General features: G+C 36.4%; 1 protein-coding gene across 1 annotated transcript; it reads left to right on the forward strand.

Annotated features, from left to right (window-relative positions):
• The first annotated feature begins 3379 nt into the window (after positions 1 to 3379).
• LOC115993702 (histidine kinase 1) lies at positions 3380 to 10973 on the forward strand. The gene is made up of 13 exons (XM_031117659.1): positions 3380 to 3977; positions 4568 to 4810; positions 4930 to 5685; positions 5939 to 6186; positions 6268 to 6427; positions 6790 to 6916; positions 7030 to 7119; positions 7975 to 8169; positions 8275 to 8344; positions 8543 to 8585; positions 8867 to 9007; positions 9115 to 10302; positions 10596 to 10973. The coding sequence occupies exons 1-13, from the start codon at positions 3723 to 3725 to the stop codon at positions 10809 to 10811; spliced, it is 3732 nt and encodes a 1243-aa protein (XP_030973519.1). The 5' UTR covers positions 3380 to 3722; the 3' UTR covers positions 10812 to 10973.
• Positions 10974 to 16137: the final 5164 nt, after the last annotated feature.

Here is a 16137-nt window from a genome sequence, read left to right on the forward strand (position 1 = left end):
GAGAGTGGAGACTAGTGATTAGCACTAAAGTCATGTAAGTTTAAAGGTTGATTAGGACTTTAATTAAGCTGAGCTCTCGGTGTAGTGGCTGTTTACATAAGCCCATGAGAGACCTTACAGCATGGGAGATTAATGATTATGGATTAGTGAGGTGGAGCACAAAAGCTATGTTCTAGAGGATCAACCTTGTCAAATCAAGGTACCTAGTGCACGCCCCATACATTGTTGTGGCTTTATTAATTAGTCTTTGTCTTATGTATCACTGTATGATTACTATCACTCTTATCAGCTACCACCACTTGCCCCCCAAAAAAATCATATTTATTTAGCTGCTACCACCACTTGCGACAAGGAAATTATGACCTATATGGTTTTCTTACTTTCGGTATACCCATGTTTATATTGCTTTGTTAGGTCGTTAAGGAAAGTCTTGCAAGAAAGTAGTTCTCAGGGAAAAATATAAACGAAAAGAATGGTGGAAAAGAAACAAGAATTAAAATTTATCATAATGTTTTGTTAGGTCGTCTAGTGTTTGAATTATGTGGTGAAAATGACATTTTCCTCCTATGAAGTAGTTGCAATTTTGACTCGGGTAAGCCCAATAATAATACTTCTCATTCCAACTAAAAGCTCTTTGCTAAGCTTAATTTTTATATGCATAAAATGAATAGTCTTGTAGTTTAGTGACACTGCGATTTAAAATATAAAGAGGAGAAATATTATGCAAACAAAACACAATACATATAATATGAATTGGGTAAGAGACAAAGGACCCGGAAGTAGGGACAAGTAAGCAAGAAGCGTGTGCGTGCATGAATGCACAAATCTTTGTGAATAGAGTGTGTGTGTATGAGTGCTGCTATAAGTGAATGTTTGAACAAGTATGTGTATGAAATGGTTTGTGAAAAGAAAAATGATAGGAATTGGTATTCAAAAATGCAATGATCACAACTAGGTCAACTATGGCAAAGTTGTGGTCCTAGGATTATTCATTGGTATTACTTACATTGTGTCATTGATGTTAGTGTACTTAACTTGTTACTGTTGATGGCCATTGTTGCTGGCGTTATTGACATAAAAATTCTGACTTGACTTGTTTTCTGGCCAAAGTTAAACCGTGATGATGAATTCCCCTTTACTTGTTTCCTACCAAATCTTACTCTAGAGTCTCGACTTGTTTTCATCTGGCATAACAAATGAATTGTGCAATCGTTATATCTATCAATCACAATATAATGTGCCCAAATCACACAACCACAACAATCATGTCAAAGCTCTACATGTGTAAAAACCTAATTCCTAGGTCCCACAGAAGTCTTCTAAATACATCTACTTTGTGCTAAAAATCTACCATATAGATTTTGCAAAATCCTATAAATTGCCAATGACCTACTTTTTAGGCCCCACAACTAGAATGAGACTACAAAACTGACATAAACTAATTAAAGAATTAGCCCCGCCAATTCCATAATGAAAGGAAAAATGTGAAGAAACAAAAAAGTTTTGTAAGTCATAAATACATTCCATCCTCTTGAAAAAAAAAAAAAAAACACTTTACACCTCCTTCTTCAAATCTCCCCTCACCTAATTTATTATAAGAAATTAAAAAAAAAAAAAGAACAAATATTTATAGAGATCATACTTAAAAGAAACTACCCAAGATATTTTTTTTTTTAAATAAAAATCAAACACTTCTATTATTATTATTATTATTGGGAAAAAAGACCGTTGGCATAATTATATAGATTATGTTATTTAAAAATTTCCACCGATGAAGAAAAACAATAAAGTTGAAAAAGGGAAAAAAAAAAGTTTATTCTATAAGACATTTTTACTATTTTACTTTGGATAAGAAACAGTAATTCCGTTCCGTAATTCCGGTCTTTTAAAGATGTGCATTTCAAAAGTCATAGGCTTTTCCCCTCGCTATCTTTTACTACGGCTCTTTTTGCGGTATTAGAATTCAACATTGTACTACTAAAGGCTAAGATCCAAATCATAATTTATCCCACACGACCGACAAAATAGCCGCGCACATCATTGCACAATGCATACCCAAAGACCATGTTCAAATTTCAATAGTCGAAAGTGACACTAGAATAGAATAGACCCCAGATCTTAATCATACAATTCAATTCCATGTTCCCCAACCCCCCAAGTTTCCAACAATGAGCCAATGACATAACTGATAACTTCATGGTTTGTATATAATATTCATATGGCGGTGCAGTGCTATCTTTTTCCAACTCCCAAACTTTCTCTTCCTTCCAATATCATTTCTGTGGATTCAAATCTAGTATCCCATCAAAAAAAAAAAAAAAAAAATTCTAGTATAAATTGGGTTCTACTCAACTATTAAAGTTTCTAATGATTAAATAAGAGATCTACGGTTCAATCTCCACTTGCAACAAAAATTGATTGATATCTTGGTCTGATGATAAAGAACTATCATTAAAAGCAAACATCATAGGTTGAAACTCTCTTAAAAAAAATCTAATATAATGTTGAATCACTGGATGAGTTGAAAGTTAAAAATTCACTTTTAATCTTAGCCCTTGAATTGAAATTTTTTTATAATCTTTCATCCTTTTTTACTTTTCTAACATTTACATCTCACACTCACAATTAATTAATTATATGGCAATGACTAATTACAGCTTGCAATTATCGCACTGGATCCAAATCCAATTTTAATATTGCTGGTCATGGTCAAACCCGTGCAAGGAGGAAATAGTTCTGCCTAGTCTCACTCGGTCAATTAACGATCTCCTCAATATTAGGTCTGTTTCAACCTCTTTGAATTTCAATAATTATGTCTTACGGATAAACACTTGATTGTTAAAGAATAAAGAATAGTAATTAGAGACATGGTATTGCATTTGAATAAAATTTCTATCCTGCGTTATTTTAGGTATGATACTCACTATGATCATAACCATGATTTCCAAATGTTTTAATTTTCACAGTTTCTTAATTAGTGAATATAGGTTATGATTAGATCTCTCTTAAAATAAACAATTTTATCATAGACTCCAAAAGTATTATACAACAACAAAGCTTTAGTTCCAAATTTTTTTGGATCGATTACAAATCTTCTACAAATTAGCAGGAGTTGGTCACATGTACTATAGCCAAAAATATTATAAATAATACTAAATAAATTGAGAAAAGTATAAGTAAGTTAGGTACTAAGTAGGGTAAAAGAATATATATCCCCAAGTCCAATTGGCTGTAATTGAAGTTTTTTAAAGCTTAGTTGAGTTTAGTTTAGGTGAGATATATGGATAAGGACAAAAAAAATGTAGAAGTAATGTGAGTGATTTACACTGTGGACTGAACACTTGATAAGTTATCTCTTAAATAAGAAGTGTCTTCAACTGGTTTGCCACATCGGGTGGTGGCCTAAGCAAGTTTAGTCTTTTTTTCATGCTCAGAATCCAATTATACAACAACGGTCGAATTTGGCAAAGTGCAATTGGATAAAGGGTGGGCGGTGTGGCATGAATGTTGTGGATGAGGAATCACCTACCCACTTCAGAAATTTGTAAACCAAAATATGCTTGTTGCCTTGAAAAAGTGGGAAATGACACAAGCAGTGTATTAAAAACACCCACCCAAGAACCTCTCTCTCTCACTGGCACACACTACCACACAGGCACAACACACTAACACAGACGCAGACAGGTTCTTTGTTAATGCATGCTTTATAGTTTGAGGAGGGTATGGCAGAAAAGGCAGATGAGAATCATTGTGGAAGTAGTGAATATTGTTCACCAACTCCAAGTACACCAATGGGAACTCCTCTGAGAAGGGTGTTGGATAGAATATCAGGCTTTGCCTCTCCTTGGAATAGGAGCACAACTCCAAGCGGTCGAAGAATCTTTCACAGGGATGTTGAAAGAGAAGAGTTTGAGTTTGCTAGTACTCACTGTCTCTCCTCCTACTACAGTGTCTTTGTGGCTCGCCTTGCAATCATGGTTTGTGAAATTTTGCCCTGCACTTTTGTTTTAGTTACATGTTTGATATTCTATCATATAAACAATAATATGATCAGCTTGAGTAAGCAGAGTCTACAATTGAGCTAATACAAATGCCTATTAATATCAGCATACATACTACATATAATACTAGTGTAGTCAGCTTCAATGATATTGAACATGATGGTATTAATCAAGGAACATCACATAAGTTTAGCGCCTCTAAGTCTCTGTAATTTTATACTGGAACTGCAGAAACTCCCAAGATAAGAGAACCCATTTTGCTTAAATGGTTGGAAGTCATTTCTTTGCCTAACTGTTTCAGATTCTGTTGATACTAACTAATAATGTCCCTGGCCTTCCCTAACCTCCCAAACCTTCCTCCTGCATATACATTTTCACTTCTGCCAGAGAAGGAGATTTCTTTTAATTACTTTTTTTACATGGTAAGTATAAGAAACCAGAATTCAGTTGTTAGAAGATCTTATTTGGTAAAAGAAGAAACTGGAAAGTGGAAACTTATGTGTATACCCAGAAACTCATATTTGGTTCTTTAATCTATTAACTTTGTCTTTTGTGGTTTTAAACAGGTCATGCTAGCCATCTTAATTGGGCTGCTAACCATATTAACATGGCATTTTACAAGGGTCTACACAACAAAATCACTGAATAACTTAGCATATGGCCTTCGTAATGAACTTCTACAACGTCCCATTTTACGGATGTGGAACATCTTAAACTCAACTTCTGAGATAACTACAGTGCAGCTTAAACTGTCAGAGTACGTGTTCAAACGGTACAGCAAACCTGCTACGCAAGCAGACGAAGTTGAGGTTGACTGTTAAACCATTCATTATATCTTATGTTACTTGTACATTTTATTTGAGACTTATTTATCCCAAACGAAAATGTTTGGCAATATTGTTTATTAATAGTTTTCTAACTCTTACAGCTATACGAAGCAATGAGGGATGTAACATGGGCACTATTTGCTAGTCGTAAAGCTCTCAATGCAATAACTATCAATTATAAAAATGGTTTTGTCCAGGCATTCCATAGAGATCACAGGAGTAACAATACATACTACATCTACTCTGATCTGGTAAACTATTCAATAAGTGGATCTAATGAGCAATCCATTCATGGTAACATTACTGCAATTTGGTATCGAGAACCCCTTGATCCCCTTACTGGTGTGAAAATAGGAAAAGCAAAGCCAATCCCACCAGATGATCTAATCCATATTGCAGGCCTTCCACAAGTACCAGATGGTGTGGCTTCATGGCATGTGGCGGTAAGCAAATCTATAGATTCACCTGTTCTTTCAGCAGCACTGCCAGTTTGGGACCCTTCAAATAAAAGTATAGTAGCTGTTGTGGGTGTTACAACGGCACTATATAGTGTTGGCCAGCTTATGAAGGAGCTTGTTGAAGTTCACAGTGGGCATATATATTTAACATCCCAAGATGGTTTTCTACTTGCTACTTCTTCAAATACTCCACTTTTGACAAAATCAACTAAGGGGCCCAATCTTACGATGGCTATTGATTCTGAGGATCCTGTAATACAAATGGGAGCCCGGTGGTTGCAGAGAGCCTATGGAAACAACTTTCCTCCAAATCGTGAGGTTCATCAAGAGAACATCAATCTCGGCGGTGATCAGTACTACATTGACTCATTTTTCCTAAAACTAAAGAGGCTTCCTATGGTAAGTCTTGACCAGAATTTTGCATCTTTTGTTCTGCTGAAATTTTAGGTCCTATGTTGTTAAGAACTTGGATAGTAGGTGCTGCAGACCAGATAGAAATGATTGTATGTTAAACATTTTACTGATTATTCTTTGTTGAACCAAAATTTCCAGGGGGATTGTACATGTTTTCACTTCTTTTTTAATCAGCCTATACTAATATGAAAGTTATTAGCATAAAGCAAGAAATTGAATTGAGTTGAACTTTGTGCAGGTGGGGGTCATCATCATTCCAAGGAAATATATAATGGGCAAGGTAGATGAGAGAGCCTTCAAAACAATGGTTATATTGATATCTGCATCTTTATGTATCCTATTCATTGGATGCATCTGCATTTTGATACTGACTAATGGGGTGTCTAAGGAAATGAAACTAAGAGCAGAACTAATAAGCCATCTTGATGCAAGAAGAAGGGCAGAGGCTTCTAGTAACTATAAAAGCCAATTTCTAGCGAACATGAGGTGAGTAATTTCAAGTGTTAGATTTTGTAGATATTTGTCTTATGAGGTTATGGTTCAATAATAAAACCTAATGCATTGCAGTCATGAACTGAGGACACCTATGGCTGCAGTAATTGGTTTGCTAGACATTCTCATATGTGATGATTGCCTCACAAATGAACAATATTCAACTGTTACACAGATTAGAAAATGCTCAACAGCTCTACTCCGGCTTCTTAACAATATATTGGATTTGAGCAAGGTGAGCTATAAAACAAGCCAACTACTGATTTCTACATATTGTGTATCAAAACAAGCTAGAGTATATGTTCATACAGTTACTAAGTGGAGAGAATTAGTTGATCACCTTCCAGTAACTATCTACCAGACAATTGAAAGGAAAAACACCTAGATTTTTATCAGAAATTAAGAACCACACTTAATCAGATGACAACATGCTTAGTATAATGTTTGTTGAGCAGATTTACCACAATAATTACTTCTTCACTTTCAACTATCACAGCAATATTTTGAATTTAAAAGAAACAACTCTAAATAACAAGAGTGACAGAACTTTATTCTACATATTGTGCTCCTGACAACGAAAATAAAAACACTATGTAGGTTGAATCTGGAAAACTGGTGTTGGAGGAAACTGAGTTTGACTTGGGGCGAGAACTTGAAGGACTTGTTGACATGTTCTCTGTGCAATGCATTAACCACAATGTAGAAACTGTTTTAGATATCTCTGGTATGACTTTAATTCTCATGGTATAAGATAATTCAAATTACTGGCCAAAGATTATTATTATAAGTTTAGCTATCTGTTTCTGATATGCCTTATCACTATCTGTTCCTGTGTAGATGATATGCCAAAATTAGTTCGAGGAGACTCTGCAAGAGTTGTTCAAATTTTTGCAAATCTAATCAGCAATTCTATCAAGTTCACGACATGTAAGTGCAACTCATATATCGAAATTTTGCCAACCCTAGTTCTGCAGTGCTACAGCTACAATTATGAAAGCTATCATACTGTAAAAAAATGAATAAAAAAAATGTTTATCTCTAAATTGGTTTGGAGGAAAATTCCTCCAAACAATTAAGTGGTGATTGAAAAAGCATCCATGTCTACTTTAGTCACATGACCTAAAAGAACTTTTTTAGGTCACATAATGGTTGGAGGAGATTCCTCCAAACCGGTTTGGAGGAAAACTTTTTCCCTAAAAAAAGGGGGGTATTTTTCAGAAGTTGGAGCTACAAATAATTGGGGACCTTGTGCTTGAGAACTATTTTTCGTTGTTTTTATTGTAGCTTAGATATCTTGCAAGTTATCATTTATTCATGGAAGCATCTGATCCCTGTTCTTTCCTCACTAATGAATTTAATATTTATCAAAATAAAAGTTAATATTTCTCCACTACTCATTTTGGTTCATCTCATTTTTTATGGATGTATAAGAAGAAAGTAGAGATGTTTGACTTAATTGTATTTATAAACTGTCCAAGAAACTACCAATTAATAAATCCGTTAGAAGTAGGTGACTCTTCATTTGAGTCCTTGCAGACGGTAAAGCAAGCCAATGATTTTTTAAATCTTGTAAGTTAAACATTCACACAATGTTTGGTATTTTACATTATGGAGAAGTAATTTCATCCCCAAATTCATCATAGGAGAATATACAAATGTAGGCCTATTGTCAATAATGATAACACATAAAGTAACAACACAAAGTACATTAATTACAAAACGATCACATTTCTCAATAAATAAAAAGTAACCTGCAACTGAACTGTTCTGAATGGCTTACAGCGGGTCATATCATCCTTCGAGGATGGTGTGAGATCTCAAATTCTTCCGTTGATGCTGAGAAGTTTCCTTTCGATCAGAAGAAATCACGATGTGCACATAAGATGAAGTGGAAGCAACAGGGAAACCATATGAAAAAGGCCTGCAAGAAAGACAATAGAATGATTCTTTGGTTTGAAGTTGATGACACTGGCTGTGGTAGGAATCTCAAAACATTCTATAATGATATTGAAACTCTGCATCCACTTGTAAAATTAGACACTCCATTAATGAATAAAATTAACAGTTAGTTCATATTTGTAGGTATTGATCCAAGCAAGTGGGAATCTGTATTCGAAAGCTTTGAGCAAGCTGACCCCTCAACAACACGAACGTAAGTAAAACAAAACAAGCTTCATTCTCAAAACGAATGTGTCAATTACAGATTTTATCTGATGAATACGGTCTATTGTTTGCTATTGAGCTGTCTGAATAAAATAGACCAATATTTCTAAAAGTGTAAGTAATTCATCAAAAAACAAGAACTGAAATTGCCAGAATGTTATTTCTGAAACCTTTTTGATAATTTCAGGCATGGTGGCACTGGTCTTGGACTATGCATTGTACGGACCTTGGTGAGTGAAGTTTTCCAGTATATATGTTGATGATGCATAGCATATAACTAATTAGAAACAACACACCTATAAATATCAAATTTGTGAAGTTTTTGACCTTTAGGCCATCAGCTGTATGTTTAGAACTGTGCCAAATAATCCTGGAAAGCTACTATTATATTATACTAAAATTTTATAGGGAGAAAAGAAGGTTATATCTTACTTTCTATGTTTTATATAGTCCAATGCACCATATAGAGTGAATCTCTTTGTCCAGCTTACAATTATACTGGTGATGACAGGTTAACAAGATGGGTGGAGAAATCAAGGTTGTAAAGAAGGATGGTCCAGGAACTCTAATGCGACTATACTTGCTTCTCAGAGCACCTGTAGATGGCATAGAACAAAATTGTCAAGTAGATTTTGCAAAGCATAATTTAGTAGTAAGTAAAAAATTATTTTCTTTAGAATACTATTTGAAAACTCATGTGCAGTTCCACTATGGAACAATCAAACAGCAAGTGCTTATATATTTGAAATATGAATGCAGGTGCTGCTTGCACTACATGGCAGAATGGGTAGATTGATTATGTCCCAGTGGTTGCATAAAATTGGAGTTTTCACTTTAGAGGCATCTGAATGGAATGAACTGACACAGATTCTCCAGGAACTCTTCTGTGCCAGAAAATCAGTTCATGATAATGGCTTTGATGCACAATGTTCAGTAAGTGAGCGCTTGAAGGAAAAACTACTGAAAATAAAAGACATGGCAAACCCAGTTTTCATCATTGTTGTTGATATAGGGCTACTTAACTTGAGCACGGATATATGGAAGGAACAACTAAACTTTCTTAACAATTACTTTGGGAAAGCAAAGTTTGCATGGATGGTTTATTATGATACTTCCAATGCCATAAAGCTGGAGCTTCGCAGAAAGGCAAATGTATTGATGGTTAACAAACCTCTATACAAGGCCAAGATGATTCACATCCTGGAAGCTGTCATAAAGGAGACAAATCTTGAGCAGCAGAAAAAAAGTTCAAATGCTTTGAGAATTACCAAAGAAGGTGATCTGCATGAATGTCTTGAGATTGATGCCACACATTTTGACACTGCCAGCTCTGATGATTCTGATTTGTCTGAAATGGGGGGTCCTAATTCTGTCAAAGGGTTTCACACTGGGGAAAAACAAAGAGAAGGGATTAGGAAACCTTGTTCTTTAGGATACAAGACAATTAATAACTGCTTAGAGGAATTCACTCCTGTCTATTCAAAAGAAAATGATTCAACCAAAAGTGATCCATGTCAGATCAGGCTGAACTCTCATGATGTTAAAGATGAAGAACCTAAATGTTGCACAAAAGAAGCATCATTTTCAATAGAACCTCAGCGTGAAAATGCTGAATGTGAAGGTAGAAATTTGGTTAGCAGCTGTCCTACACAGCAAGGTAATTTATATTCAAGTAAAGCTGTGAATGAACAGAAATCTCTTGAAGGCCTACGCATAATGCTTGCAGAAGATAACCCAGTACTCCAAAGAGTTGCAACCATAATGCTAGAAAAAATGGGGGCAATAGTTATTGCTGTGGGAGATGGACTTCAGGCAGTAGATTCTCTGAATTTTATGATTAATGCAGAAGATTGTGGAAGGGAATCTCTCTTTGAAGAAAGAAACAAAAGATCACAAACAGAAATCAAGGATTCCCCTCCATATGACTTGATCCTCATGGATTGCCAAGTAAGAATCTATGACAATGCATACTTTTCTAATGCTCTAGTGTCTTGGTTATCATAATATATTGAATAATAGATGAATAAAAAGAACAAAAAAAAAAAATCCTATGTAGTTTCCTTAGATAGCTCTTGCTTTTGAGAGTAAAACTAGAAGCGATTTTAAAAGGAATGCTTAGGAAATATCACCTCAGTCTGTTTCATTTGACAATGATCATATTGAGTTGGTTTACCATGTGAATGTGCTTAGATTGATCTTATGACCTGAAAGTTCTGAACATTTCTCTTTGTGACAAACAGATGCCAAAGATGGATGGTTATGAAGCAACAAAAATAATCAGGAAATCGGAAGTGGGAAACGGATTGCACATTCCCATTGTTGCACTGACAGCCCATGCAATGTCATCAGATGAAGCCAAGTGCTTGGAGGTGGGCATGGATGCTTATCTAACAAAGCCAATTGACTACAAGATGATGGTGTCCACAATTCTTTCACTCACTAAAAGAATGGCCTAACTTACACGTCAAGCGAAAGCTAACAAAACCAGTGGCTTAGGCGGCCTTCGGATGTAAAATTGGATAGTAGTACTGAGATAGTGCATTGTAAAAGTATGTTGAGTTTTCCTGTATGATTCTAAAGATCCAACTTCAATATATATTACATGACCCAATGCACTATGCTTGATTGCCCGAATATAATAGACAATATAATTTGGAAAAATGTCAAATCACACCTGTATAATATGTTGGGTAGATAAAGACAAAACTTAATTAGAGACAGCAACAAGGCGACACAATAGGGTTGGATCAAGGGTGCCCTATCCCCAATTTGGGATGGGGCAAACAAAACCATATGGAATGGGGCAAGTTATAGGTATTTTTGCCGTCTCCAAGTTGAGATGACTATAGGCATTTTTGTCATCTCTAAATTGAGGTGACTTTGGCTTTTAGGTCAAGTGTACCAAATGCCGATGGCAAAATTTCCTCGTTCTACTATGTCCCGCAGGTTTTCCCCACCCAAAAAAAGGGTGACATGGCAATAATAGGTTTTGCTCACCCCACTCTAAATGTATGTGTGTATATATATACAATGTCCTTATCATTCCCAAACAACTTGCTCTCTCTCTCTCTATTAGCACTCATACACTTTCCCTCACATTTTCTTTCCTCTATCTCATTAAACCTAAAACCTAAAAGCTTAAATATACTCATTGTGTTTAAAGCAATCATGTTTTATTAATTTCTATTTGCGGCTACACGCACAAAGAAAGAGAAGGACAGTCGATTTTTCTTATTTGATTAATTGACTCAAGGGGTTTGGATTTTGGAAATCCTAAGATGGGGTAGGAGTTAGATTTTTTTTTTTTTTTTTTTTTGATAGGAGGTAGGAGTTAGATTTTTTTTTTATTGTTCATAAAAATCGTAAACTAAAAGTGTTTGGTTACACCTTATTTTGTTTAGGTAGTGCTTCAATTGTTTCTTTCCATAACAAAATTTTAGTTTGCGAATTTGGTTAGAGAAATTGTAGAAACTGATTTTTTCTTTTAAAAGAATTTTGGAAAATTTTTATTAGGTATATTTCTTTTTTAATTAAATATTTTCCTTTGTACAAAATTACTTAACTAAAAAAAAATTAATATAATTTTCTTGTTACTGAAAATGGTAGAAATTGTTTAATTAGAACTTTGTTTATGCAAGTATATTTCTTTTATTATTGACTCTTTATATTTGTTTAGAATAGGACTACATGCTAGTAATAATAAAAAAACAAAACAACAATAAAAAATTTGGAACCATCAATATATTATTGTCAATATATATATATATATATATATATATATATATATATATTTAGAATTCATGACTAAAAACACAATTTCATTCAGTTTTTACTTATAATTAGAACACCAAATGCAACTTTTTAGAAAAATGCATTATGTTGGAGCTCCAAGTTTTAAACTACTTTTTTTTTTTTTGCTGAATTAGTTTTAAACTACTTCAAATACATTCAAAAACTACTTCTAACCCATTCTATTTTAAAGCCCTTTAAAAACTAATTTAAATTTTCTTAACAAAGTTGATTAGTATTTTCAACATAAGGGTGAATGTAAAATTTTATCACGTTCTAATTAATTGATGTTCACTATTAATATATTTTCATAATTTATCAATTTTTCTATCTTATTTGAAAAATGTAAACATTAAATAAATTCAGTGAATAATAACAAAAATTAAGTTAAGAAGAAGAAAATTACCTTTTTTTTTTAGTGAAATAGTGCAATCAAGTATGAGAAAAATTGCATAATCAAACTAATAATATTCTTATAATTTTTAATTATTAACTTAGGTACAAAGTTTAATATATATTGTAAGGACTCAATTTGTAACGACCGCAAGTTGGTGTGTTGGGTTCGAACGTTGAAGGCCTAAACAATAAAATTTGTAGAGAGTGGGCTGAAAGGCTAGACCGTGGTCACCAGACGGTGGTTAGTCATGGTTTTCATAGTAATCACACAAGGGTGAACCTAGCGTGTCTAATAAGACTTTTCCCGGCACGGCTTGAGTGGCTCCGGTCCTTAGACCTCATCCGAGGAGTTTCATGTTCTTATTATTCTTCTCTTTTAGGGCTCCATGGTCCGAGAGACGATCTGCCCCCCCCCCCCTTCTTCTTGGCTGCTTCCCCTTTCTTTTATACTAGTTTTTCCCCTCTCTTATGCGTCCACGTGTATGTTTCGCTTTTTAGGGCTGATACTTGTCTTTTCAGCCCATACCCAAAGTGGTTGGGGGTGGTTGTAAAAACTGAAGAGCATGATGAAGAGTATGGACCTGTCAGGCGCAGAGTACTTAATTGCAGAATTGACAGCCTTTTACTTGGGCCGCTCCTACACTGTGCTCGCCCTTTCTTTTATGAGCGCTCTGGGATGCCAAGGACAGAATCGTCCTCAACTATATCCTTAGGCCATTTGGACTTTCATTGTATGTCCTCGACAATGCCCCTCCTCGGCTCGGGCCTTAGGTCTTAATGTAAAGTGGGACGGGGTCATAAATTCTCTGGCCCCACAATAGCCCCTCAAAATCCTGCTGTCCGACCCCTTGGTCGGAGATGAGGGTTTTGGTGATGTCAGGCCTACATCACAGCTTGCCCAGCTTTGTCCTTCATCAATGTCGGTGTCTCTTCATTTGCCTGGGAAATGCTCCTGGTTATGAAACATTCCTTTAGTTTTACTCACGCCGCGTTCCTGTCGTTTCAGTGCACGAGGCGCATCTTTAATAAGTTCCATTTACGAGGCGACGCAAATCCAACAATTGTAGACGGCGTTAGGAGTCGAATGGAAATTATCTCGTTTGTAGCTTTTCTTGGAAATCTGTACAGATTAAATGCCACCAGACCTGCTCTCCATATAAGAAGTAAGTAGGAGGTCATTTCCTTTACGTACAGACCCCTCAATCTTTTCAAATCCCTAAACCTCCAGTTGTGCTCAAAGTCCTCACTACTAGTGTGATTAAGCCTTAGAGAGTGATATGGTTGAGGCGAAGATGGGGGTGAAGAGACCACACCCTTTCCAGAAGCACTGGGTCTCTCCGAGACTCAAGATGGCCCGGTCAAGGCAAGGGAGACAGAGACTCAAGCCACTTCTCCCCCTTCATAAGGCGGGAAAGAAGCCCCTTCTTCCTTCAGCCAAAATCCGAAGCAGGTGCTAGTCGCGTCATATTTTTGGTGCGATAGCAATGGGGTTTCTTATCGTCGGTACCATCCGCTCTCTCTCGAGCGTTGCTAATATGGCACTTGCCTGATGGGAGTCAGAGCTGGTACGGGGATTTGGCATCCCCGCTTTTGCCTTTCTTCCTTCACTAGTGCCACATTTTGCCACCGCTTCCCCCTCTCTTCCATCACTGGTGACATCCTGGTGCTTCTACTTCTTCTTCTGCTGCTTCTTCCCTTCCATCAATGGGGCCATCCTGACATGCTTAGTCACTACTAGAGCAGAATTTTAAAGGATTTATCGTTCCCTTGTATCTTTTTCCTTTTTGCTTCTATAGTTAGCTTCTAATATAGGCTTGCTTAAGCCTCTCATTGTACGTTGTACTATTTCTTTGTCTTAATAAAAGATGACTTTATTTTATTCTACGTACCCTTTCTTTTCTGCAGCAGTTATTTTGTGAATGGATGTGCTGGTTTTTTTTTTTTTTTTTGAACGATACTTAGGGCCGAAACCCTTGTTAACAAAAAGCTATTATTTTGAACTTATTAAGACTAACAGACACAATGATGCCGACCTGAAGTAGGTTAAACATATAAGACTAACCGAGGTAATAGCTGAATGCTCTGTATTGCGTATGAGGTGATCATCCGAGGATGGGTAACCCAAAAATGAACCATCCGAGAGGGTCGCCGAGTACTAGGGTGCTTTGCCACGATCCTGCAAACTTTCATAGCCTTAACCATTTTTTGCATCTGGTCCAAGGATCGAGGTATGACTATACCGAGCCTAAACACTCATTTGCATTAGTTTCCTTAGAGCTGGGGATCCAAGGATAGGGCGGGATTTCCATTATGTCTAGAACTTAACCCATTTTCTAATGACTAATCTCCCCATAGGTCTGAGTCCGAGGACCATGCAATACCTTGGTTCAGTCCAAAACTTAGATTTTCTTTAAGTAGTTGGTTTCCTCATAGGTTTGAGTCTGAGGACCATGCAATACCTTGAATATGTCCAAAACTTAGATTTTCTTTAAGTAGTTGGTTTCCCCATAGGTTTGAGTCCGAGAACCATGCAATACCTTGGTTCTGTCCAAAATTTAGATTTTATTTAAGTAGTTGGTTTCCCCATAGGTTTGAGTCCGAGGATCATGCAATACCTTGGCTCTGTCCAAAACTTAAATTTTCCTTAAATAGTTAGTTTCCCCATAGGTTTGAGTCCGAAGACCATGCAATACCTTAATTCTATCCAAAACTTAGATTTTCCTTAAGTAGTTGGTTTCCTCATAGGTTTGAGTCTGAGGACCATGCAATACCTTGTATCTGTCCAAAACTTGGATTTTCTTTAAGTAGTTGGTTTCCCCATAGGTTTGAGTCTGAGAACCATGCAATACCTTGGTTCTGTCCAAAACTTGGATTTTCTTTAAGTAGTTGGTTTCCCCATAGGTTTGAGTCCGAGGACCATGCAATACCTTGGTTCTATCCAAAACTTAGATTTTCTTTAAGTTTCGAGAATTAACCCCTCGACTAAGGTGTGGGGCATTGGCTTGATGTTGGAAGCCCCTAGAACTGCTCGTGCCACTGGCACTGTGAAGTGTAGCCCCTAGTGGAACTTTATATTAGGACAATAACAGTGTGCTGCTAGAAATGATGGAGGGGCTTCCGCAGGCCTTCATTTGACAGGAGCTTGATCCTACCACCGCCTGTGCCAACGCACAAGCCTTCTCACAGACGGCGCCAATTGTAATGACTCAATTTGTAATGACCCCAAGTTGGTGTGTTGGGTTCGAACGTTGAAAGCCCAAACAATAAAATTTGTAGAGAGTGGGCTGAAAGGCTAAGCCTTGGTCACCGGACGGTGGTTAGTCATGATTTTCATAGTAATCACACAAGGGTGAACCTAGTGTGTCTAATAAGACTTTTCCCAACACGGCCTGAGTGGCTCTGGTCCTTAGACCTTATCCGAGGAGTTTCATGTTCTTATTATTCTCCTCTTTTAGGGCTCCATGGTCCGGGAGACAATCTGTTCCCCCCCCCCTTCTTCTTGGCTGCTTCCCCCTCCTTTTATACTAGTTTTTCCCCTCTCTTTTGCGTCCACGTGTAGGTTTCACTTTTTAGAGCTGATATTTGTCTTTTCAGCCC

The sequence above is a fragment of the Quercus lobata genome, chromosome 6, assembly GCF_001633185.2.
Source record: "Quercus lobata isolate SW786 chromosome 6, ValleyOak3.0 Primary Assembly, whole genome shotgun sequence".
NCBI classification, from domain to species: Eukaryota; Viridiplantae; Streptophyta; class Magnoliopsida; order Fagales; family Fagaceae; genus Quercus; species Quercus lobata.